This window comes from Ostrinia nubilalis, chromosome 1, assembly GCF_963855985.1.
Source record: "Ostrinia nubilalis chromosome 1, ilOstNubi1.1, whole genome shotgun sequence".
NCBI lineage: Eukaryota > Metazoa > Arthropoda > Insecta > Lepidoptera > Crambidae > Ostrinia > Ostrinia nubilalis.
The window spans coordinates 6,130,516-6,156,866 of NC_087088.1; the positions used below are offsets into that span (position 1 = coordinate 6,130,516).

Consider the following 26,351-nt stretch of genomic DNA (forward strand, 5'->3'; position numbering starts at 1 on the left):
TTATAAAAATTCCCCATACGGTAAAAGACACGAGCGCCCCATGGCCATGGTCACAGAATAAGTAATAGTACAGGTACAGAAGGATTACTCCGCAAGACGATTTAAATAAATGCGAGTCTTGCTACGACGCGATAAAGTGGAATTCAGCTCGCACAGCACTACGTACCTACAATTTTATTCACCTACAAGTTTTGTCTCTTTCTATCGCGTGCCTCTGAACTCTTCTTACGCTGTTAGGGTTGCTGTCTAGTGAAAAAATAATTAATCTACTTATATGTCATGAGGTACGTATGTAGGTTTACGTACGTATGTATACTTACGTATGTACGTATGTAGTGTAACGCATTCATTATGGAAAACCATGGGAGAGGCCTTTGTCCAGCAGTGGACATCATTTGGCTGAAACGAACGAACGCATTCTGAGCAGTAGTCATGGTAGGTCAGGTTCCTATACTATCCTAAGAATTATTGATTACCTACATGGCCAACATACCTTTCAGCATCTTTGGGAAGCGAAAAAAAAGATAAATAAAATCCGGTAGATTTCTTTTCGAATTTAAACACCCGAACGCCGCACAATATTTCTTTCTCTTTATGTCCATTTTTAAATAATACTTCGATCGTAGAATTAGGTACTACAACTCACGCTGCAGCGTCCTGACAGGCACGCGCGTGACACTCGACTGATATAATACCCGCCGGCGGGGCGCTTCGCTGTAGGTAATTATCGGATGTACCGCGCGGAGTGAGCCAGGCCTGCCATGGTTCAGTCGAAGTGATATTTAGTTCTATGCAATTTTAAGCTTTATGAGTTGGCAATACAGTCTACCTCCTCCTAAAAAAAGAGTTCCAAAAAACGCAAAATCCATATCTGTGGCAAATTCACTCTTTCTCTTATTTTAACAAGGACAGATTCCATGCCACTCCCCAATATATTCTAAAGCCTTTAGACTAAAGCACAACTTTTTTAAAGAAGCACTTCATTCTGGTCTTAAAAACTTAATTAAATTTAAATTACCTGTAAATTAAGATTTTTGGTTGCATTGTAGTTTAGTGACAAAATAGTGATGTCACTGGCTAGTATTGCCATACTAAATCTATGGGAGTTTCGTAAAGTATTTTATACGTCAATTCATTGGTGGTGGCAAATACCTTACCATATATAGGCAGTAAAACACAATGCGATTATTTATCAATGGATTGCATTTCCTAAAAGATGTTTTTTTATTTTATTTTATTGGTAGGAATAAATAAAATTCAAAAGTAACATCAAAGTGATGTATTAATAAATTCATACAGATTTCCGTTCACATACAATACACAATAGAAAAGACTATTTCAACTACAACTTCATAAAGAATAGTAAAACATCTTACACTCTATTAGCATCATTTGGTTACACAACTTTTAATAAGTAACATACTGACAGGCTAAAATGGCATTAAAATATCTCATCACAATTAGATTTTCACAATATATTAAATAATAAATATAGTATGCACCAGAAAAGTGATTAAATCTGATAATTTTAGTCACTTTTCTGGTACAAATCATCCTCAAAATAATAATAAATTAAGGTTTTTCCTACATATCTATCTATATACGCATATTAATAAAATATTTATTCATATTTACATAGCTGTGTCGCAACGTTACACGCAAGTTCATGCATGGCAATAGTGGAAACAGAATAACTGCATTTATCGTGCTATTTTGTTATTTACGGATTTACTTCAACGAATTATAACCATTTGCTTGTAGGTGAGGATATTTAGTAAGAGGTACACTGAAATTGCAAATAGATAGTTGAAACATTTGTTGCAGATAAGTGTGAGCAATATTAAATATTAGCGACTAACACTAATGTATGGCAACGGGCGCAGTATACAGGTAACTTCTTAATGGATTAAAATGTAATTGTAACAGCCTATAAATATAATGGGACCTTTATCCAACTCAATATACATACAACTTAATTATACGGTTGGGAATGTGAAGATTAGCTGAATGAGGGCTACATATCTGTTGGATATAACGATACACATTTATACATATGGTATAATCATCATCACTAAATTATTGTTCGATAATTCCATAAGAAGGAACACTATTGCTATCACTACAAGTATTGCATACGTTATTGGTAGTTTGTCTATTAAACATGGAAAATGTTAAAATTTATCATGTAATAACAAGATTCAAAGTTTCTGCATCACAAAGGGGGCCATAGGTCACGCTGGTTTCCGTCTAATTCCGTTGCAGTAATATAAACTCTTTGGTCCAAGACGAAGGAACTAGGAACGAAACAAGTCAAGTTGCCAGTTGAAGATAAAATACAGGCAGTATTTAATTTGATGAATAAGAACGTTTTTTACAATTCCATTTGACTAAAAGCTGGACCATGGCTCCCTTTGAGAATATAAACTCTATAGACAGCATGCACCAACAATCTAAGACACCTCAATATCAACTACGAGAACAAACTAGACAACAAACAGCCACTGGTCCGAGAGTTTGTCGCTGATATATCTTTTCTTTTACTACTGATCACAATACTTTTTGGCAAATCGCTATCTGGCCTATCCATAGACATGCCTACGTCAATGTTTATGGCAACTCTCCTTGTGAATATTTTAATACTTTTTATTTGTCGAGAACATTTTATACTTACTCTTAATATAATTAGGTTAATCAATAATATGCAAAACATTAACACATCCTACACATATTTCTGCTGATGTGACACCTACATTGTTTTCAATATTATGATTATTTTAATGATTATTTTATAATAATATTGTTGAACGTTATAGTGATTTTAATTTATAATTATTTACATTATGGATGTTAAATGTTTTGCAATATTGACTTGAATTTTATTTGAAAGATACGACTACTTTTCGGGTATTCTTGGATACAGCGAGCATTAATTTATTAATACACAGACGAATTTGAATTTATATGAGCAGTTTTCATGTTCGCTGTATACAAAAATCCGAGTTAACACTAATACTTATTTTACAGACATTCTCACAATACATCCCTAACAATGATTAATTCTTCTTTACATAGACGATATTCGTCTCAACAATCCAAATCACGCTCTCATCTTAAAACAGGACATTTCTAAATTTTATATTTTACAATTAACGTCCAATTAGACTTGAATTAGAGATCAGTTAGACAAGGTTACAATTACTATGCTTAATTAGAGAAGTTTAATTTTCTTAAAATAAAAACCTGTCGTAATAATTACATTTACATAATATTGACGGTCTCAAAAGGTTCTCTGAGAATGCTGAATTAAAATAACAAATGAAAATTAAAATATAATTAAAAGAGCTTTGGATAGAGTACAGCGTTAAAAAGACCTTACTTTACATACTACACATTCATGCTTTTTATATATTTTTTTTCCTTTTTTTTTCTAAGATCAATATTTTTTACGAATTTTGAAAACAATGAGCAAATCTCTAAAAAGCATTTCTAAGAAATGTAATAAAACGTTCAAAATACAAGTAAAAATCCGCGACAGGACGGACTAGCTACTGGCACAATTTTACAATATTGGTGTCATAATAACTTGCAGCCTGCATACTAAAATTCAACACTTCCCCACTATTTTGTTTAGTTTTAACAATAGTTCTAATTTATATTCCGAAATGCCAAACACTGTATACGTTATATTATTTAAATTGGAATGGAAAATTTTATGAGTATTAAAATTGTTGTATAAAAACAATTATACACTGTTTCATTTTAACTTTTATCGCTATGAATAATGTAAGGCCTAATGATAAGTGCTCTGTAAGATATTTAGCAAGTTTGAATAACTTTATATAACAGTTTTAAATAGCAACAACGTGTGTTGCGTTTGATAACAGGTTTTCTAGTGGGTGTGGTCCTTTTCAAATATTACAGTATTAAACAACTGACCATAGATTATAAACCAATTGCACAGCAAAGCTTCTGTATATGTAATCAACACTCAATTATAAAAACACTATTATAAATAAGCTCATGGCCACTCGAAAGAAAGCCGAAAGCTTTAGGCCAAAAGAATAGAGTAAACATGACAAGTTCTCCATCCTTCTCCAGAAACTATATTGAGATTGATGCAATATTGAACACAGAATCAACCATGTCTAGTGTAATTCAATCCCGTGAAATATTTCAGCATAAGTTACTAATTTCATCATATTTCCCAATTTACAGGCATTTGTAACTCAGTACTAATGACACTGTTACAATCAGTTCAGGCTTACAAACAATTTCTAACTCTTATCCTTATTAAGAAGTAGTACTACGAACAGCATTGTGAGATAAATGTTTAAATTCAAACAAGACTATCAATAATGCTCTTACTTTGTTCTGTAGTGACTGAATATTGATTGAACACTGGTACATACAAAGTACCACAATTTGGTTGCATATTGACCTCTGATCACCACTCAGATTACGCATTAAGCGTTTAAATACAGTATCTGTACATAATACGCCTTTTTTTTTAATGATTTTAGTACTTAATGAGAGTATAGAGGATTTTTGCCACCTGGGCTATGCAACGTCGGGAGTGTTCTGAGATTTGCAGTCCAACGTCATAAACACATGCATTCACTCTAACACAGGAGTGATAGGTATAACGTCAACTCGGTCCCGATCAAGTGACATAAGTGAGCTGAATTTTTTTGCCTTGTTAACATATCAAGCTGTACCAGCCAGCGTTTACAGAACTCCTACGTTGCTAAGGATAAATACTCTCGTATGGAGACTTCGCTTCGTTCGATCGCATGCCGGTCAGTTTTATTGACGCTTAATATTGACGTGTGGTCACCATTTAGTCCGGGAGCATGTGTACGAAAGAGACAGGGAACATTCCGCGACGAGCTGTGCCTTCGACTTGGCCCTCCATCCAGTTGTCATCTTCTGTGCGCTCGTTGATGACCACTATTACTTCACCCTCGCGGAACGATAGCTCGTCCTCGTTGTCAGCTGAGCAGTCGTATAGAGCGCGACACCGCCTAACTCCGCCCATCTGAAAGGTTCAAGAAATAATGACTATAAAATAGGGACCTCCTTTGCAGTGCAGTGAGATGTGAGTTGAAAGGGAGTGCTTATTTGTGTGGTATCTTTTTTTAAAACGGCCGATCTGGAAATCATTAAGGCAGGCCAATATTCAGTAGATGTCTCTTGTGGCTAAAATGAAGAAGTGAGCTACTAAGTTTGTTTGATTTTTTAACATTCAGCAGATATTTCGTTCTTATCCCTACTGACTCAAAGAAAAATTGGTCAAATGATCTGAGTTTGGTTGCAGGGACATACTGACGTCCCTTTCATAACATATTTTTTTTATGCAAGACAAGGCAGGTATTTGAACACAATCGCACCTGGTGTTAAGTGAGATGCAGTCTAGGATGGTACATAATATCTGCCCTGTAAGTGCCTATTCACTCTCGCCTTACCATAGTTATAGAAGCAGATGGCGACCGCGAATGCACGCTCGAAGTGTCCGATACGTCTAGCGACCGACAATCGCTGCGGCGCGACCGGTCGCGCGATCGCGAGCTATCGCACGACAGCGCCGACTGCAGTCGACTGTCTTCCAAGCACGAATCCGACATGTCGCACAACTCCAGCGACGAATCTTGACTAGAACACTCCTAGAACATTTCATTGCACATGTTACTTTAGGTACTTAATAATTAAGTTCAAAATCTATAGTGAAGACTTCTATTAAGCTGAGGGAACTATAACTATTCAGCGTTGGATAGAAGCTCTATTTGCTTAGACATGCCGATTTGTCTTGTAGAGTACATGCCTAGTGTGTGCGATCGCAATTTCGGTGTTATAATATTATCACTTGTCTAAACTTCATAAAAAGTTACTTGAAAAAGTGTACAGTTTTATTGAAAATAGAGTGTGTATCCTACTAAAAATTGCGTTAAATTAAAAAATTAGATTCAGAAACTATTACAATAATCATAAAAAAATATAGAACAATTAAAAATCTTTCATGCAAAATATTATATCAATAAACTTCAAACAAATCACCCTTGTTAGAACAAAATAATGAATCATTTTAATAATGATAATCTTTAGCATATTCTATTACTTGCGTTGAGTCACGATGTAATAATGTACGGAAATATATTATGACCAGTAATATAGGATATAGGATGTGCTGAGTCGGAGGTATTGCTCCATTAATTCAGAACGAAGCCGAAGCCGTTAGAAAGGCATGCAATATCAGGGTTAGCTCACCATAAGCTATGCAAGGATGTAAGTTATGCATAGTTTATGGTAATTCTCAGAGATCGTTTGTCAAGAGTTTCAGAAAGGTGTTTTATTGCCAATGTTTGCTAGATACAGCTTTTTTTCTAGGTGTGTAATAGTAAAACTAAAGTAAATTCAAAATTGATAAATAAAGCAGGAAAATAAACGGACATTTTCAAAGTTGGAAGGATTGAATTATCTGCTTTAAAAATAATTTACTAGCTATTGCAAGTGACTGCTGAAACAAAATTTCTATAATTTAGTCTCTTGACACAATAATCGAGTAGACAGACAAAAATAATATTAATAAAGGGCGAAAATCAAACAAGGGTAAGCGTGTAACACTAGTTTCGCTCTCAGACTTTGTTTACCCTTCTCAGTTTCGCTTTGACCGCCTTTTCCAGATGCAATCTATTTTTCTTCTGAAGCAAAAACAAATACAGATGTGTACTTGGTTCTCCATGTTAGTCGCTAATCACTACTCGTTATATTATTTACATGTCAGAAGTTTTATCAACCCTTTGCCTAAATCATTCTTTTATACAATCGCTTATACATACGTAAAAATAGATCTTATTTTACATAAAATAAATAAATAATATTGAAAAACATTATAATAGTTATGTGTTCTCCACAATATTTATAAAATAATGAATATTATAAACGTGAGTAAAATGTATTTTATCACTAAACATATCCATTCGTAAGCTTGGTTCGTAAGTAACGGCTGACAAAATACGCGAGTAATTTTGCTAAATTCCCGTTGCTATTCTTCTCACTTTTTTCAACAAACAACTGTTTCTTTCTGAAACAATCGCCCATCGCTACTATGAATACGGTATAAATAAATAACTATCTATGGAGATAGTCCATATAAGTCATCACCGTCTCAGACCATAAATATTCTGTTGCAAAATCACACCTATCTCCCGTACATAAGATGCTAGTTTTAGCTCAAAATTTAGATCCAATCAGATCATAAGTTTTATTGCAAAATCCCACCTATTGCAGCTACATAAAACGCGACTTTATGGCTCGAAGATTAAGATATAAAATGGTGTATTTACCTTCCTAGGCGGCGGTGTGGGCTCGTCGCGGTGCGCGCCGTTGTGTAGCGTCGCGGGCGGCGGCGTCGGCGGCGGCTGCTGCGGCCGGTGCTTTACCACCGCACCCCCCACCCCTACCACTGGCAAAAATATGCATAATTAATGTGGTTAGATGTATCGCAATAGACATGTTGACACCACCACTCAATTGACGTACTTTTTAAAACTGTCAAAACGAAACTCTCCCATAGATTTTGTATGGCACTACAAGCAAGTGACGTCACTATTTTGTCAACTCAATCAAACTACTTTTTTCAATTACAATGCAAACAAAAATCGTAATTTACAGGTAATTTAAAATGAATTAAGTTTTTAAGACCAGAATAAAGGGTCTTTTTAAAACAGTTGTGGTTTCGAATTATTGTGTTATGGTGTCAAACTGTCTATTATCGGCATTGTGGTGTCGTGCTGAATTTGGACATGCGAGGCGACAATTTTTAAGGAGTAATATGTAATAACCTCAAAACTAAGCCACGATAGCCGAACGGTGAAGGGGTCGGACTGGCCGACTCGTGATCCGGGGAACGCGGGTTGGGTTCCAGCCGCTTGACTATCGTGGTGAGCCCACTCGTGACACAAGCATATTTAGCTTAGTACGAGGGGCTAACGGGAGTATTAGTTATTTGTGTAAAAACAAATGACTAATAATCTTTAAAAAAGAAACTGTAAGTCACAACCAAAGCCCGGTCCGTGAGCACGTAGAATTTTGTCCAATGACCCCAAGCTACCCATCCTTATCGCTCGCGCGTAATTACATTGCTGTCGCGACTGTGCGACGGGCGCCCGCAGTGAGTGTGCGAGCTCACTCACTCACGATGTGCTCACGGACCAGACTATAGATTGCTGCTTAGCTTGTGCTGTCTTGTAATTCCGTGAATCGACGTTACAAAAAAGTGACGTCATCGGTGTATTTTATGGAGAAACATCGTTTTGACAAATCATAAAAATAACGTCTGTTGATTGGTAGAGCTATCCTTCGAAGAAACAGACAGAATTTTTAGTTATATGCTTACCGTGTAACGATCGTGCGCTGTCGGCGGACGGCGACGGCGTCGACCGGGGGTGTGGCGGCGGGTGCGATAGGGCCACGGCGGGAGGGAGGGGCGCTGCCCTCTTCTTTAAACTTCCAATGTTATCTGGAACAGTACAAAGAAGACATTTTGAATATTCAATTGCTAATTTGTTATCTTTAACTACAAAGGTGTTTCAGGATCGATTTTGCGAATGTTGCAGCGAGACGTTAGGCTTCCTAGGCAGCGTAGTAGGAGTGGGCGGGGCATGGTGCAGCGAGTCGCAGGTCGATGACCGCGAGCGCAGCACGGGTGAGTTTCCGCGTCCCTAGCACGCTGGAAACGTTGTATACTACGGCCCCTTCAGTACACAACAGATCACCAGCTAAATAACACTCACAGACGTTAGGCTTCCTCGGCAAAGTAGTAGGAGTAGGCGGAACATGGTGCAGTAAGTGACAGTGAGTCGCAGGTTGATGACCGCGAGCGTAGCACGAGCGAGTTTCCGCGTCCCTAGCACGCTGGAAACGGTGCACAGCACACAACAGATGCCTACATCACCAGCTAAATAACACTCACAGACGTTAGGCTTCCTTGGCAATGTAGTAGGAGTGGGCGGGGCATGGTGCAGTGAGTCGCAGGTCGATGACCGCGAGCGTAGCACGGGCGAGTCCCCGCCCCCCGCGGAGCGCTCGCCCCCGCCCCCGGCGCCTAGCACGCTCGATACAGTGCAGACTACAGCGCCTCCAGCGAGACCTAGATCGATTTCTAACTAATACTCACAGACGTTAGGCTTCCTCGGCAGGGTAGTAGGAGTGGGCGGGGCATGATGCAGCGAGTCGCAGGTCGATGACCGCGAGCGTAGCACGGGTGAGTCCCCGCCCCCCGCCGACCACTCACCCCCGCCCCCGGCGCCTAGCACGCTGGATACAGTACACACTACGGCGCCTGTAGTGTACTATGGAGACCTAGATCGACCTCTAATACTCACAAACGTTAGGCTTCCTCGGCAGAGTAGTAGGAGTGGGCGGGGCGTGGTGCAGCGAGTCGCAGGTCGATGACCGCGAGCGTAACACTCCGCGTCCCTAGCACGCTGGAAATGGTGCACAGCACACAACAGATGCTTAGATCACCAGCTAAATTACACTCACAGACGTTAGGCTTCCTTGGCAGAGTAGTAGGAGTGGGCGGGGCATGGTGCAGCGAGTCGCAGGTCGATGACCGCGAGCGCAGGACGGGCGAATCCCCGCCCCCCGCGGAGCGTTCGCCCCCGCCCCCGGCGCCTAACACGCTCGATACGGTGCAGACTACGGCGCCTCCAGCGAGACCTAGATCGATATCTAACTGATACTCACAGACGTTAGGCTTCCTCGGCAGCGTAGTAGGAGTGGGCGGGGCATGGTGCAGCGAGTCGCAGGTCGATGACCTCGAGCGCAGCACGGGCGAATCCCCGCCCCCCGCGGAGCGTTCGCCCCCGCCCCCGGCGCCTAGCACGCTCGATACAGTGCAGACTACGGCGCCTCCAGCGAGACCTAGATCGATATCTAACTGATACTCACAGACGTTAGGCTTCCTTGGCAATGTAGTAGGAGTGGGCGGGGCATGGTGCAGCGAGTCGCAGGTCGATGACCGCGAGCGCAGCACAAGAGATTCCCCGCGCCCCTAGTACACTGGATGCGTGCATATAACGGCGCCTCCAGCGTACAACAGATGCCTAGATCACCAGCTAAATAATACTCACAGACGTTAGGCTTCCTCGGCAGGGTAGTAGGAGTGGGCGGGGCATGATGCAGTGAGTCGCAGGTCGATGACCGCGAGCGCAGGACGGGTGAGTCCCCGCGTCCCCAGTACACTGGATGCGTGCATATAACGGCGCCTCCAGCGTAATACAGATGCCTAGATCACCAGCTAAATAACACTCACAGACGTTAGGCTTCCTAGGCAGGGTAGTAGGAGTGGGCGGGGCGTGGTGCAGCGAGTCGCAGGTCGATGACCGCGAGCGCAGCACGGGCGAGTCCCCGCCCCCCGCGGAGCGTTCGCCCCCGCCCCCGGCGCCTAACACGCTGGATACAGTGCACACTACGGCGCCTGTAGTGTACTATGGAGGCGTTGATCGACCTCTAATACTCACAGACGTTAGGCTTCCTTGGCAATGTAGTAGGAGTGGGCGGGGCATGGTGCAGCGAGTCGCAGGTCGATGACCTCGAACGCAGCACGGGCGAGTCCCCGCCCCCCGCGGAGCGTTCGCCCCCGCCCCCGGCGCCTAGCACGCTGGATACGGTGCAGACTACAGCGCCTCCAGCGAGACCTAGATCGATATCTAACTGATACTCACAGACGTTAGGCTTCCTAGGCAGCGTAGTAGGAGTGGGCGGGGCATGGTGCAGCGAGTCGCAGGTCGATGACCGCGAGCGCAGCACGGGCGAGTCCCCCCGCCCCCCGCGGAGCGTTCGCCCCCACCCCCGGCGCCTAACACGCTGGATACAGTGCACACTACGGCGCCTGTAGTGTACTATGGAGGCCTTGATCGACCTCTAATACTCACAGACGTTAGGCTTCCTTGGCAGCGTAGTAGGAGTGGGCGGGGCATGGTGCAGCGAGTCGCAGGTCGATGACCGCGAGCGCAGCACGGGCGAGTCCCCCCGCCCCCCGCGGAGCGTTCGCCCCCACCCCCGGCGCCTAACACGCTCGATACGGGACACACTACAGCGCCTATAGTGTACTACGGAGGCCTAGATCGACCTCTAATACTCACAGACGTTAGGCTTCCTCGGCAGCGTAGTAGGAGTGGGCGGGGCGTGGTGCAGCGAGTCGCAGGTCGATGACCGCGAGCGCAGCACGGGCGAGTCCCCGCCCCCCGCGGAGCGTTCGCCCCCGCCCCCGGCGCCTAGCACGCTCGATACAGTGCACACTACGGCGCCTGTAGTGTATTACGGAGGCCTAGATCGACATCTAATACTTACAGACGTTAGGCTTCCTCGGCAGCGTAGTAGGAGTGGGCGGGGCGTGGTGCAGCGAGTCGCAGGTCGATGACCGCGAGCGCAGCACGGGCGAGTCCCCACCCCCCGCGGAGCGTTCGCCCCCACCCCCGGCGCCTAACACGCTCGATACAGTGCAGACTACAGCGCCTCCAGCGTATGAAGGAGGCCGAGATCGGGGGCACTTCTTCTCTGGAGTTACGCTACCATTTTGCTGGAAATAACACAAGGACAAAGTTTTGAATACTGTAGATCTTAATATCACTGCTGTTCTAGACAAGATTATGTGCGGATTAAACGTATGCCGCACCACAGTGTGTAGACCGTTCCCGACTCTATTGCATCTGATTTTAATATGATGATAGGCACCAAACTCCTTTGATTTGTCATTTTCCAATTTTTCCATATACAAAACACGTCTGGACTCATCATTAGGGATTTCACCCATACATAAAGCTTCGGTCTTCAAGTTGCGTCTTAAAAGCAATGCGAAGCATAATAAAGAACATAGGAATAAAGGCTTACCCGTTCGTCAATAACAGTATCGTCGTCAGAGAAATCTGTTGAACCATCGTCATGTGATAGGTTCCAGTCTATATTTATGTTTTCAAACATACTCTTCTCTCGTTTATCAACATTCTCCAACTGAAAAAATAAACAATAATCTTCATCTGCTTTTAGTAAATTATCATCATGCTACAGGCCTACAGTGGAGACTAAAGATCTTTGTTATGCAGCATTAATAGGCAGATTTAAAACTAAAAACTGATCAAACAATTGAAACCCAAAACCAGTGATAACTTACCAACTCCTGACAGGCATGATGTCCCATCTGCCTGGCAATTTGTAGAGCGGTTCTCCCGCTGCCATCCTTGAGCGTGTTATCGGCCCCAGCTTTGAGCAACAACTTCATAGGTTCAGTTCTGTCCGTGGCCGCGCACAGATGTAAGGCGGTCATGCCACTGGACGTAGTCTTATCGAGGAGCGTTGAACCGCCGTTTTGGACTAGAAAATCGACTATGTGGAGGCAGGAGCCATCGCCAAGCTCCCGCGATATGGCGAGGTGGAGAGCAGTTTCTCCGCAGTCCTGTAAGATTAAAAATTGCCTGTGACGAAACAGTCTTCTGTTAAACTATGTGCTAAGATTGAGTGTAAGTGTATGCAATATGATTTTTTCCTGTACACAAAATACAGGAACAGTACAATACATTATTGAGCGTAGAGAGATTATTATTGTTTCATTGGGATTATGCGTTCGCCTGGAGGAGATTCATAAGTCATTGTTTAATATGGTTGGTGTTTTGGCCGTGACGTCACAAGTTAAGGCAGCGATGTGGTGAGGCTGGACCCTCCGCGTACGCCTGGAGGATAACTTGCAGGTAACAGTTGTTACCGTGCACTCGCTGCATTGACGGCTTGCTCCACCTTGGAGAGGCTCACTACTAGTGTCTGCTAATGACGTCACGCACGTACCGAGCAAGGCAGCGGCGTGGCGAGGTCAGCGCCCTCGGCGTACGCCTGAGGGAGGTTCTGCAGGTGTCCGTTGTTGACGGCGTGCTCCACTTCAGACAGGCTCACTACTAGTGTCTGCTAGTGACGTCACGCACGTACCGAGCAAGGCAGCGGCGCGGCGAGGTCGGCGCCCTCAGCGTACGCCTGGAGGAGGTTCTGCAGGTGCCTGTTGTTGACGGCGTGCTCCACCTTGGACAAGCTCACTACTAGTGCCTGCTAGTGACGTCACGCACGTACCGAGCAAGGCAGCGGCGCGGCGAGGTCAGCGCCCTCGGCGTACGCCTGAGGGAGGTTCTGCAGGTGTCCGTTGTTGACGGCGTGCTCCACTTCAGACAGGCTCACTACTAGTGTCTGCTAGTGACGTCACGCACGTACCGAGCAAGGCAGCGGCGCGGCGAGGTCGGCGCCCTCAGCGTACGCCTGGAGGAGGTTCTGCAGGTGCCTGTTGTTGACGGCGTGCTCCACCTTGGACAAGCTCACTACTAGTGCCTGCTAGTGACGTCACGCACGTACCGAGCAAGGCAGCGGCGCGGCGAGGTCAGCGCCCTCGGCGTACGCCTGAGGGAGGTTCTGCAGGTGTCCGTTGTTGACGGCGTGCTCCACTTCAGACAGGCTCACTACTAGTGTCTGCTAGTGACGTCACGCACGTACCGAGCAAGGCAGCGGCGCGGCGAGGTCGGCGCCCTCAGCGTACGCCTGGAGGAGGTTCTGCAGGTGCCCGTTGTTGACGGCGTGCTCCACCTTGGACAAGCTCACTACTAGTGCCTGCTAGTGACGTCACGCACGTACCGAGCAAGGCAGCGGCGCGGCGAGGTCGGCGCCCTCAGCGTACGCCTGGAGGAGGTTCTGCAGGTGCCCGTTGTTGACGGCGTGCTCCACCTTGGACAAGCTCACTACTAGTGCCTGCTAATGACGTCACGCACGTACCGAGCAAGGCAGCGGCGCGGCGAGGTCGGCACCCTCAGCGTACGCCTGGAGGAGGTTCTGCAGGTGTCCGTTGTTGACGGCGTGCTCCACTTCAGACAGGCTCACTACTAGTGTCTGCTAGTGACGTCACGCACGTACCGAGCAAGGCAGCGGCGCGGCGAGGTCGGCGCCCTCAGCGTACGCCTGGAGGAGGTTCTGCAGGTGCCCGTTGTTGACGGCGTGCTCCACCTCGGACAGGCTCATTACTAGTACTAAAGTGTCTGCACTAGCAGCTAGTAAGTACTGTATACTGTTGTGACGTCATGCGTACCGAGCAAGGCAGCGGCGCGGCGAGGTCAGCGCCCTCAGCGTACGCCTGGAGGAGGTTCTGTAGGTGTCCGTTGTTGACTGCATGTTCCACTTCAGACAGGCGCTCGGCGGCGTCGCAGCAGGTCCGCGCGGCCCAGGCACGGTACACGTACTTCTCACGGATGAACCTTAGCCGCTCCTCCCTGAAGAATAATGACGTAATCAGTTATCAATCGGTTGTTGGTCAAAGGACCACACACCTTCAGCGATTTACATTGCCAGTAGGCTTATAAAAAGCTCCTTTACACACCCCAGTATTACTTTATCCCTACTGCTGCTTCAGAACAACAAATGGGCCAGTGCTCAGAAGAAACAGTGCAAGAAATTCAGTCACTGGAACTTAAGATTATGTCCTTTACTGAATGTATCCTAGATGTGTGGACGCTAGCTCCCTGACTATCACTTACATGGTGCTCTCGGGCGTCAGCTTGTCCCTGTCATCCAGCGTGTTCTCCATGACCTCGTTGAACATCTGGTTGCCCATGTGTCTGGCCAGCAGCAGCTGCGACGTGCTCAGCCGGTCCAGCGTCAGCGACTGTATCCTGGATATGTGGACGCTAGCTCCCTGACTATCACTTACATGGTGCTCTCGGGCGTCAGCTTGTCCCTGTCATCCAGCGTGTTCTCCATGACCTCGTCGAACATCTGGTTGCCCATATTGTGTCTGGCCAGCAGCAGCTGCGACGTGCTGAGCCGATCCAGCGTCAGCGACTGTATCCTGGATATGTGGACGCCAGCTCCCTGACTATCACTTACATAGTGCTCTCGGGCGTCAGCTTGTCCCTGTCATCCAGCGTGTTCTCCATGACCTCGTTGAACATCTGGTTGCCCATGTGTCTGGCCAGCAGCAGCTGCGACGTGCTCAGCCGGTCCAGCGTCAGCGACTGTATCCTGGATATGTGGACGCTAGCTCCCTGACTATCACTTACATGGTGCTCTCAGGCGTCAGCTTGTCCCTGTCATCCAGCGTGTTCTCCATGACCTCGTTGAACATCTGGTTGCCCATGTGTCTGGCCAGCAGCAGCTGCGACGTGCTCAGCCGGTCCAGCGTCAGCGACTGTATCCTGGATATGTGGACGCTAGCTCCCTGACTATCACTTACATGGTGCTCTCAGGCGTCAGCTTGTCCCTGTCATCCAGCGTGTTCTCCATGACCTCGTTGAACATCTGGTTGCCCATGTGTCTGGCCAGCAGCAGCTGCGACGTGCTCAGCCGGTCCAGCGTCAGCGACTGTATCCTGGATATGTGGACGCTAGCTCCCTGACTATCACTTACATGGTGCTCTCAGGCGTCAGCTTGTCCCTGTCATCCAGCGTGTTCTCCATGACCTCGTTGAACATCTGGTTGCCCATGTGTCTGGCCAGCAGCAGCTGCGACGTGCTGAGCCGGTCCAGCGTCAGCGATTGTATCCTGGATATGTGGACGCCTAGCTCCCGGTGACTGCCGGAGCATTCTATGCAGACGATTACGCCAAAGTTCGTTGAGAGCCATGTGGGGTCTGGAATTAATTGAGGGTATATTAGCATATCAGCTCAATGAAAGTGGAATCAGCAGAATATGATAGGCTAATAGAAACCAACGACAAATTGGCTTACTTTTTAACGAAGTATCAAAAAAACACCAATCTTTTTGGATTGGGAGTCTGAGCTGACTGATGACTACACCATTTCGCCGAGTCAATTGACTGAATTGACTACTAAAATTAGGCACGAATATAAAATTAAGGCAGATTATAATGATGATTGAAGTACTGTTTATGGAGTCAACTACCCAATTTAATTACTACATAAATCTAGCCAATTAAATTCTCATCTAATTTTATTAGACACAATTAAAAAGAAACAAACGCCTAATTATAACACTGAGTATAAGCGTTAACATCTTGTTTAGTCGATGGTTTACGCCGCGCTTAGTTAATGTCCATTAGCACTACTAATGGATGTCATACAGTTGGTATGCATGTTTGTAATGCGTTACATTTATCTAAACGGGAAGGACGTCCTGTCGTCTGTTTCGAATAGCGACAGCCGGTAACGCAATGTCAATATCGATTGATAAAAATGTATTTTTAAATTATAATGATAGTAACTGAGAATTTATCATTAAAATTAAATAACTAACATGGTTCAATACATCATCATGATGTTATTAACAGAATCTTGTGCATGGTACTTTCCTGCCGATAACTTTATACAGTTCAACGGTTGTGGTTAATTTTTCTAGAATAAATCAACATCATCAACTTCATTTAGTTCACTGCTGGTAGTACGGTTTCTTTATTACAGGCTTCTGAGCTTGAGCACTCGTTTATTTTAAAACGATAATCTAATACCATATCATATTGTCTTTTCGCTGGTGTAGACCATAATTATGCTCGTCTTTTACCTAGTATTTATGTGCATTTTAATATGACGATGTCAAAATCAAAATTATCTTTATTTGTTTAGACTAATTAAATTAGTATTTGCAAATCGTCAAATGCTCTTAAGAAGCCTATACATGTCTCATTCTTTTTTTGCTTACCGTTGGTAGAACCGCAGTCAGCACAGACTTGATTCCCGGGCATAGACCTGACGGCTCTAATGATGGACCTCTGGAGATCCAGGAGCGAGTGACCCGTATCGTTGCTCTCGCCAGCCTGCTGGTGGAAAGCCCTCATTAGGGCTCCCTCCTTGCAGTTGATGAGGACTGATGTCCACGCTCTCTGCTCGTTTTCATCTTCAGCTTGAAAGTGGTAGGTACGGTTGTCTGGAAAAACACATCATACAGTGAATAAATAGCCTAAATTGTGTCATCATCATCATTTCAGCCATAGGATGTCCACTGCTGAACATAGGCCTCCCCTAATGTGTATTTTCTTTCTTTTCTTGCTTTGTGTGGTGTAAAATAAAACGTCTTTCACATTCACATAGCGCAATCTCCAAACTAGGTACTCAAGCAATAAATAGGCTTGCCAGATGGTCATCATTATTTGCTTAGCAGATGTGTTTCTGTTAATCGTATGATCAAACTCATATGGCTGTTGGAACGAAAGAATTCGCTTTATAAACAATCAAATCATTGGAATATAAAATGAAACAAAAAATGTTTACTCAATGAGGATAGTAGAAACAAACAATCTTGCGTTAGATATAAAAGATTTTGAAGATATTCAACTGGACAAACCAACACCAAAAAGACCGAAAGAAAAAAAATAGCACCTGCCGGGCTAGGATGCGCTCCGTGATATACTTTATCGACGAAATCGATAAAATGGCGTGATAACCGTTATCGCGAGGCGCATCCTAGGCCTACTGGTATAATATTCTTTACTCACATGAGACTAGATCGAAGGCCCTCTTATCATCAGCAGCGACTTTTATCTGACATGTGAGCAAGTTGACCCTGGCCGGGGGTTTGTTCTCGTCAGCATGGAATATGTCCAGGAATCCTTCAGCTGTGACGCGGCACCGCCGTTTCTGCCAGACCCGCCGCACCTTCCCTTCGGACTTCTTGAGGAGATAGCCGCTCCTGGTGACCCCATGCTGTTTGTCCCCTTGCAACTGGTGGAGCGAGTAGCCGCCTATTGATGATGATACCTGGAAATTGGCGTTTAGAGTATAACTCTCATGTTGGCAGAATACAAGCTGACAGCTGTTCACGTCGATCAGTTAGTCAGCATAATGAAGAAAGTAAACACGTGTAGGTACTGAACATCGGTGCAGTGCCAAACGTTGTATCATGTATTAGATTTTTCAGAACAATAGAATCAAGAAAAGTTCAAGTTCACATTTAATTTATATTCCTAATGTTTTAAAGAGTTATGAAATGACTTAAAAATTCCCAGGAGGACGAATTTCTCTGGACTGCCAGTTCACTAATTAATGCTTTTAAGATTCAAATATCTTACCTCTCTATCTTGTGGTGCGGCTGCCCTCAACATGTTCCGCAGCTCCAATAACCTCCTCCTTTCGTCGTCCTGCTGCTGTCGGATCTTCTGCAGCTGCACGCTCAGATCAGCTACATAGACGCCGAAATGTTCGATCGTCTTCAGCCCGTCTTGAAAGTAGTTAGTCTGCGCATGGTAGTATTCCACTAAGTGCTGAAGCAGCTCGATCCCCTTCTTCGTCTTTATCTCGTTGAACTTTATCAGGTACTAAAACAATACAATGCCCGTGAGTCCAGTGACCAGTACATCGCTTGTCCGCGCACAAACATGGATTGGAGCCAGCATAGAGAGCGAATAATCAGACAGGGCGACGCCGAAAACTGCGCGTGGGCACCCGCTTATTACTTCATCAGGGCCCGTGGCTAATGGAACGCGCCAAAACATACGCGAGCGCCGTTCGGCCGGTACTGTGGAAAAGCTCAAATATCATGGTACGTTTACACGCTTGCCAAGCCTTGGCAAGCCCCGACAATCACAAGCGTGTAAAGAAGGCGTTTGGCTTGGCTTGCGTGAGCTTGTGGGCGCTTGCTTCCGATCCAGTCGAGTGTCGGTTTTTTGACGCAGATCAAAGGGCGTTTGCGGCAAGCGCTTGGGACGCATTTACACGTTGGTCCACGTTCAGTGGGCATTGTGATCTCGCGGCGAGTACACGCTTGTACGGACAAAATAAAAAATGAGTAGCTGGTCAAATGACGAGTGTCTTTCCTTCCTCGAGCATTACCAGATGGAATCCTGCATCTGGAATCCGAAAGATGCAAATCACAAAGATAAGAAGAAACAAGCAGATGCATGGATTCGTCTCGCTCAACTTACCGGAAGGCCAGTGAAGGAAGTAAAAAATAAAAAAGAGATATTGATGACTACTTTTCGCAAGCACTTAAAAAAGAAACAGGAATCTATGCGTTCTGGCGCAGGTATGTTCCTATGATGTACCTTTATAATTATTTTGATAGTCTGCTTAGCAAGGTGTAACTTTAATTAAAGTTAGTTTCTCTATTATTCCGCAACTGTCTCGCTCTAATTTTCGACGTTTTCAAAGGTTTGAGAAAATAATTGTGATACTAAAAAAACTCTCTGTTAGTCACTAGATTACCTATTCCCGTAACATTTCCCATATTTTAATCATATTTTCTTTTTGGTCACTTCCGTATTAATTTATGAAGATACGTTTTGAATTTTTTTTTAAATTTAAATGAGCTATTAATGTAAGTGATCAAAAAAGATATATGTTTAAAAGTGTTTCCACGCATTTTAAATAATAAAAATTATATTCCTATAATTCCATTATTTACATTACATTATATATCTTTTATTTTAGGTGCCGATGAAATATACAATCCCACTTGGTATGCCTACGAAATCATGGAGTCATTCTTACTGCAAGTATATACTTGTAATGAAGGGTTAAACACCGAAACTGTAAGTCAAAAGTCATTTATTCTAAATAAAAAAAATCCGTTACTTATTATAAATTTATTTATACATTTTTATCAACTTATCCAATCCTATTAAAATATGAAGTAAATTCTTCTCTGACTTCTTTGGCATTCAGCGGAGATCTTCGTGGTATTTGTGGTAATGTTTGCAATGCATTATATCCGTCGTTATCTCTGCGCCATGAACCAGGTGTAACCATATTTCCACTACTGTCATATACGTCTAACGAACCCTGAGGAATATATCGATTTGAAGAACTTTTACTTGTTCTCAAAAAGTTATGTAGTAATACACAAGTCATCGTAAATTCTGTCACAGTTTGTGGTTCTAAATCGATAGGACGTCTGAATATTCTAAAAACCGAGGTTAAAATTCCAAACGTATTTTCAACTACAACTCGGGATTTAGATAAGTTTTGGTTAAATAGCCTTTTTGGTGAGCCTACTTCATGGTTTCCAGGGTAGGGCTTCATTACGTGTTGACTCAATGCAAAAGCACCGTCAGCTAAAAACACGTATGGAATATTAATATTCGATCCTGGAAGTGGACATGGCGGTGGAAAATCTATCTCGTTCCTACATATTCTTTTCCATAGTAAACAATTATTAAACACGCCACCGTCACTTATTCTTCCTTGACTCCCGATGTCTGCAAATACAAATTTGTATTTGCTATCCACTAACGCCAAAAGGACAATGCTAAAAGTTTTTTTATAATTGAAATATTCTGTTCCACTATGAGTTGGGCTTTCAATGACTACATGCTTGCCATCCAATGACCCTATGCAATGTGGAAATTTGGTCCTGAATCCTTCTTCAATATTAAGCCATCCTTCTGCTGTGGTGGGCATCTGTAAAAAAAGAAACTAAATGAAGTGTGAGTAACAATACAGGGTGTTAGGTAAATGGGTATATGAGCCGACACTAGCCCATGTTAACATATGCATATAAATGGTATGGTGAAATCAGAAATTTCATATCATCATTTTAATTTTTTAAATGTTCATACAAAATAAAATTTAAAAATTCAGATTTGTATGAAAATTAAAATAATTAAAATGATGAAATCTATTTTCTGACTTCACCATACCATTTATATGTATATGTTAACATGGGCTAGTGTCGGCTCATATACCCATTTACCTAACACCCTGTATATTATTCTTTGCAGCAATCACAACAAATAGAAGAAATTACAGATCAGACAGAGGATGATCCTCTGATAAGAGACCGCACCAGTACGGCTACCACACCATCCAGACCACCATCTAGATCACCATCCATACAGGCAGTTAATAAACGTCGCCGCCTTGCTTCTGATTCTGAAACGGCTGAAAAGCAAATGGCCGTGGCTTTTGGTCAATTAACGAATGTTTTAAGTCAAAAACAGAATGAAAATAGACCTCCTTACAAAGAAGATGATTGCGATCTATATGCTAAATTATTGGCTATAAAGCTACGTGAACTGCCAAATGATGAACGAAAAATTATGATGTACCAAATAGATGGGTTGTTTATAAACAGAATCAGTCAAAAATCAAATGAGCGTCATACACCATACCCTCAATATTATTCTCGACCTTCCTCAATTGCTGGTTCATATTCACGCCATACACCATCTCCTCAAGTCATTCAGAGTCGGCCAACATCAGTTAATAGCGTTTATTCTGAACCTATACATAACACTCAAAGTTTTTTTCCCTCTCCATACACAGAAACCTCTCATTCAGTGCCAAACACAACAGAACATATACCAACTCCAATACCTCCAGCTCCATCTACATATTCTACATCAACAGCACCCCTGTCATCTATTCGTATAATATCGGACCAAATCCTCAACCCACCCCCGCGAGACACCAACATTATAAACTTAGCTTTATTGAATGCTTTCGAAGATTTTGAGTCGTCAAAATAATTCTTATTTAAGGTTAAATATAAAGTTAAATAATTAAGCTGTAAAAAAGTTTCCTATGAATCAATTAAAACCTAAACAAATGTATAACAATTTTTTCTTTTATTCTTACCTTAACTAGATCCTTTAGAATTTCATTAAGAGATCGGCAAACTTCACGAATGGTTATTGATATCATAGAGACAGATACTTTAAACATGTAGTGAAGGCTTTTGTAAGAATCACCAGATGCTAAAAATCGTAGCGTAATGGCAAGACGAAATTTGGCCGGTATAGCATCTCTGAAGTCTGTATCTTGCTTGGATATCATTGGTGAAATTTTCTGCAGTAAAAATTCAAAATCGGTATAGCTCATTCGGCAGAAGTTATCAAACTCGCCAGAAGGTTCATATAAAAGTTCATTAAATTTCTCTTCTATAAATTGTCTGTAACAAATAAAATATAGGTACAGTAAATATTGTGGAATAACGTAACTACAACAGATAATGGTTACACCAAAATAGTAGTTACCTGGTACGATTTCGATGAATCTTTTTCATCCACCATCTTCGTTGTCGTCGAGTTTTTCTTTTTTTTGTTTCACTTTGCTTGCATTTTAAATAAAAGTACGATAAACCAAATGCAATAGCCGTTACAAGTTCGGTGTCCGCCATGCTTGGATCTATCTTGCAGACTGACGCGTTCCCAAGCGTGTAAACTCCTTTCAAACGCCAAACGAGATTTGTGGAGGCTTGGAGCTGTTTGCCGCTTGCGAAGGCTTGGCAAGCGTGTAAACGTACCATTAAATGGTGCCCTTCCGCGAGTTAAAATTACGCTTGATGACGCACGAGCACGTTGTGGATCCCGATTTGTCTTGCGAAGTTGTGCAATAATAATGAGGCGTGGCGTGGTGCGCGACCTTGCACAACTTTCTTGGCTTATTGCCTACTGTTTACGTTTGTTTTATATGTTTATATTATTTTATCCTTATTTTTTATAACAATAGGGAACAAATAGAAGTTAGTATGTATCTCAATTTAGAAAGTATTTTAGGCACGTATGCAATTTGGCAAAGCTTAAAAAAAATCAGAAAAAAGGGTATTATGTCAGGGACTTAAGTACGACCTATAAATCGTGATCTAGGTACCTTGCCCTTGTTGTGCGTGTCGTACCTAAAGGATGATGGGCACAAATGTATGGAAAGTGGTACCCGCTCCAATAGCCCTAACCAATAATATTTTAAAAGGCCTTTAGATGTAGGAAAATGTCTGCTATGGGGCCAGTTCTAATTCACGTTTTGAAAGCAGTAATTCCACTAAGTATTATAATGAAAGTATAACACAATCATCCATGTATACGAGTATGTATTATGACTACAATCTATTAATATAACTAAAAGAAGCATTGAAAAGGAAAGGATTATACCTACGATGAACTACCCAAGCTATTAGCCCTTTATTCGCTTTCATCATCATCATCATGATCATTTTAGCCATAGGACGTCCAGTTGAACATAGGCCTCCCTCAATGATTTCCACAATGGCCGGTTGGTGGCGGCCTGCATCCAGCGCCTTCCCGCCACCTTTATGAGGTGGTCGGTCCATCTTGTGGGTGGACTTATTGGGTCTTGTGGGTTTATTCGCTTTAGCAACCCATAATAAAACCCTTAAGAAGTAATAAAACTGTAACCCCTTTATTAATAAAAGTTACACCCTAGTTCAACTGTGGCTTAAATTGTCATTTGGTATGTAAATGTCATTTTAATCCAAGGTTCTTCCTAGGTGTTACTTTTTATTAATAAGGGGGTTGTACTTCTTGAAATACAAATATTTATTTCACAATTATCCCCATCAATAATTATAGAGTTAAGAAAGGATGCTGGAGCAGTAAACCCTTCCTGCCTCGCATAACCTAAGTACCATACGATAGACACGTATGATACTTCTTCTTCTTCGGTCCCTTACTGATGAGGATCGCGACCACAAATAGTGTTCATAAGCTGTGTGGACCGCACGATGCAAACTCCCGCCTACCGTCTTCCTCACCGCGTCCGACCATCTCGTCGGTGCCCTGCCCCGAGCGCGTCCCCCTTCATACTGTATAATACATACTTAGGTTACACAAAAAGTATCTTTATCTTCGAACGCAACCAGATCTGAGGCTGGTGGCCATAGTAAATGTTGTTCGTCTTGGTAAGACCTTTCAAATGACACTACAAACATAACTATTGGAGCGGGGTACCATTCTGCAAAAAAGTATGTATATCTTCGTACACAACCAGATCTGAGGCTGGTGGTCATAGTAAAAGTTGTTCATCTTGGTAAGACCTTTCAAACGATACTAGACACATATCTATTGGAGCCGGGTACCATTTTGCCCATTGTCCTTTATTATATCCGTAGCGCTAACAAGGCAAGCACACGCGTGGGCTGTAGCGCGTATGGTGGTGTTCTTGGTAATCTTGTTTGCATTGTGGCTATCTGAGACAGAGTTAATTTGCCAAGCCTGATATTGAATCAGTACACCTAAGTACTATAGTATGGGTAAGATTTGCTCCTCTAGCGAGATACTTCGACATGAAATAAAATACGAGGGTCAGAGACACCGCCGCTGCGCCGCCACTCAAGACTCAATCTATGATGATATTGACGAATTTTGCAGGTACCTGGCCACCAAATGTGGCGCGAAATAAAGAAAAAAGACGAATTAAAACCTAATATAACTATGAATTATTCGGAAAAGTTCTGTTCCCTTCTAAATGATACCTCTTAGTGCTTGTCCACCGGGACTCTTGGCCGCGTGGAATAACCCGCGAGGGTCAGCGGAGCCCTGCGCAGCGCAAGGCCGGTCGGTGACCTGACGCGCGTCGGTACCGCACCGAGCTCACTCACAGTGTTGTCTTTTGTTTTTTTATTATCCAGATTAATTTATGCACGGACTTGTTTACAATTGAAATGGAAAACTCTAAAAGCTTTGTCAAGGGGTAAGGGTTTGTTTTACTTCGTTATGGGAGGGGACATCTGAATTTTAATTGTAAAGTTTATGCAAATCTGAAGGGATTTAAGATAGATAACCTCTGTCGTAGCTATAATTTTGCTAAGCCAACATCAAAGTAGGTGTAATAAGGGTTAATGCTAAGCGACGCGTAATAATTGTGTAAGTGCATTTTGTTTACCTACTTCATTTTTTTATGAAAGTAATAAATCATAGTAGAAAAGTTGAAACATTAACTACATGTAATTTGATTTTTAGAGCATACGTTTAATACAGGATGCCAATATCCGTCGGTTCGTCGATGTAGCAATTTGACCATTAGAAATCGTAGAAAGTGTCAGTAGTTTCCTACAATGCCAAATTACTGGCCCGAATATCTAACGGCAACGATTTAACGGCCTGTGTTAATTTAATTTGTCATAGGCTGCAGATGTTTGTTCCTCAAAATTCCATAAGACTGAAAGATCTTGTCCATAGGTAAAGTGGTTCTGACCTGGCACGAGCTAAAACCACACCAGTCATACGAGTTCTTTTGTTTCTATTTAACGCCATCATCACATGGTTCACGGTACGTAACCGCATCGTTGGAATATTTGCACGAAGTTGCTAATACGTGTTGAGAACTTGAGGTAGTTCAGGGTGGAATGTTTTTGTCTGTGTCAACCTAAATTATGACCTGAACTTTAAAATGTTAATTTCAATACTTTTTAACCTTTAATATTACCATCTAAATGCAATGTTTTGGTCGCATAAATTGTGATCAAAGAGAATACGGAATGTGCCATTCAATAATCATAAAATTCTGCGAAGAAGATAGCTTATCGTTTATCATCTCTAGATAATAACAAAATGATTCCATAACGCAGATTCAATATCGTTATGGGCGATTCCACGGGGGAGAATAGAAGAAACAAAATTGTTCCTCAGAAAATAATCATTTGCTCTACCTATGAAGTGTTAGTGTTGGGACTTGGTTGGTATCATACTGGAAAAAAGTAGCGTAGGATAGAGCTCAATGAAGAGAGCTGGAGGAGGCCTATGCCAGAGGCACGCCGAAAACCTGAAAGCAAAATTCGCGTAGAGTGGCAGATTCGGAAGAAAAGGGCTTTATGTTATAAGAACTACTCCACCATCGTAGGCTTAATAAGGATGGTCTTCAAAGGGGATATTATCTCATCTATGTAAACTGTCTAAACAATGTGTAACTTTCACATTCTATGTTCTGTATTATACACTGCGGCCCACGTCCAAGTTGTGAAATGGAATAAGCGGTGCGCTCTCAAGTTGCAGGACAACAATCAGCCTGTGGACAAACAAAACAAGCTCATCCGATGAAACAATGACCTCACCGCATCCAGTTTGCAGAACGTAATGCGTGTAGGGCTCTTTATAATACGCTTTCATTTGTTTTGTTTCTATACGATCTGCATGAGCACAGCATGGCAATATGCTCTCGTATTTTAAAATTGAAGCCAGGTCAGCGACCTATTTACAAAATAAACATGCCTATTATTTAAACGAACGGACTGGTCATTTGCTTTGTGCTAAATAGCTTCACCGCAATGAAAATTAATCTCTTTGTGCCACTAGGTATGTAGAAGACTAAACGACCAGCAGAAACGTTATCCGAATTCAGTTTTAAGAGGCTAACATTATGTTGGAAGTAATAAAAAATCTGCAAGTTAACTTGACAAAAAAGCACATCCAATGATCCATGGTATCTTAGGTTGCTGTGTTAATGTACGATTTTGCAACAAAAATGTACAATCGAATGCGCCTGCGCACAACAAGGCGTTTTAAATAGAGCCCTTTAACCGCATCATCAATCCGGCGGGGTTGTGCAACGCGACCGTGAACTCCCCGCTATTTGGCAGTGCACTCTACGGCTGAGTACGGCTGGTTGGTAGAACTAGTGCTGTTCTGATCAAGTACTAGACGTTTTACT

The 26,351-nt window shown here is 43.0% G+C and overlaps 3 protein-coding genes across 3 annotated transcripts in view; 1 reads left to right on the plus strand and 2 right to left on the minus strand.

The window, feature by feature from the left end:
* Positions 1 to 1,264: 1,264 nt before the first annotated feature.
* The window catches only part of LOC135076721 (arfGAP with SH3 domain, ANK repeat and PH domain-containing protein), a 63,206-nt gene continuing 38,119 nt past the window's right edge, over positions 1,265 to 26,351 (minus strand). The window contains exons 5-18 of the mRNA XM_063971145.1: positions 18,044 to 18,289; positions 17,471 to 17,732; positions 16,678 to 16,902; positions 15,430 to 15,652; positions 14,117 to 14,297; positions 12,173 to 12,454; positions 11,893 to 12,012; positions 11,353 to 11,581; positions 11,145 to 11,309; positions 8,393 to 8,515; positions 7,341 to 7,459; positions 6,645 to 6,695; positions 5,463 to 5,660; positions 1,265 to 5,035 (exon numbers count right to left, since the gene is read on the minus strand). Coding sequence (XP_063827215.1) covers positions 4,838 to 5,035; positions 5,463 to 5,660; positions 6,645 to 6,695; positions 7,341 to 7,459; positions 8,393 to 8,515; positions 11,145 to 11,309; positions 11,353 to 11,581; positions 11,893 to 12,012; positions 12,173 to 12,454; positions 14,117 to 14,297; positions 15,430 to 15,652; positions 16,678 to 16,902; positions 17,471 to 17,732; positions 18,044 to 18,289 — 2,622 coding nt within the window. The 3' untranslated portion in view covers positions 1,265 to 4,837. The remainder of the gene's footprint in view (positions 5,036 to 5,462; positions 5,661 to 6,644; positions 6,696 to 7,340; positions 7,460 to 8,392; positions 8,516 to 11,144; positions 11,310 to 11,352; positions 11,582 to 11,892; positions 12,013 to 12,172; positions 12,455 to 14,116; positions 14,298 to 15,429; positions 15,653 to 16,677; positions 16,903 to 17,470; positions 17,733 to 18,043; positions 18,290 to 26,351) is intronic.
* On the plus strand, positions 18,520 to 21,526 carry LOC135087884 (uncharacterized). Its single transcript, XM_063982727.1, has 3 exons — positions 18,520 to 18,996; positions 19,401 to 19,501; positions 20,690 to 21,526. The coding sequence occupies exons 1-3, from the start codon at positions 18,756 to 18,758 to the stop codon at positions 21,434 to 21,436; spliced, it is 1,089 nt and encodes a 362-aa protein (XP_063838797.1). The 5' UTR covers positions 18,520 to 18,755; the 3' UTR covers positions 21,437 to 21,526.
* LOC135087875 (uncharacterized) lies at positions 19,541 to 22,214 on the minus strand. The gene is made up of 3 exons (XM_063982716.1): positions 21,944 to 22,214; positions 21,546 to 21,858; positions 19,541 to 20,369 (listed from the first exon to the last, which is right to left on the minus strand). The coding sequence occupies exons 1-3, from the start codon at positions 22,084 to 22,086 to the stop codon at positions 19,578 to 19,580; spliced, it is 1,248 nt and encodes a 415-aa protein (XP_063838786.1). The 5' UTR covers positions 22,087 to 22,214; the 3' UTR covers positions 19,541 to 19,577.

What these genes read in the sequence shown, in the direction of transcription:
- LOC135087884 (XM_063982727.1), top strand. Translation starts at nt 18,756, where the DNA reads ATGAGTAGCTGGTCAAATGACGAGTGTCTTTCCTTCCTCGAGCATTAC. An exon ending in ATCTATGCGTTCTGGCGCAG is followed by an intron (nt 18,997 to 19,400) that starts GTATGTTCCTAT and finishes CTTTTATTTTAG; the next exon opens with GTGCCGATGAAATATACAAT. An exon ending in AAGGGTTAAACACCGAAACT is followed by an intron (nt 19,502 to 20,689) that starts GTAAGTCAAAAG and finishes TATTCTTTGCAG; the next exon opens with CAATCACAACAAATAGAAGA.
- LOC135087875 (XM_063982716.1), bottom strand. Translation starts at nt 22,086, where the DNA reads ATGGCGGACACCGAACTTGTAACGGCTATTGCATTTGGTTTATCGTAC. An exon ending in ATTCATCGAAATCGTACCAG is followed by an intron (nt 21,859 to 21,943) that starts GTAACTACTATT and finishes TATTTGTTACAG; the next exon opens with ACAATTTATAGAAGAGAAAT. An exon ending in TTCTAAAGGATCTAGTTAAG is followed by an intron (nt 20,370 to 21,545) that starts GTAAGAATAAAA and finishes CTTTTTTTACAG; the next exon opens with ATGCCCACCACAGCAGAAGG.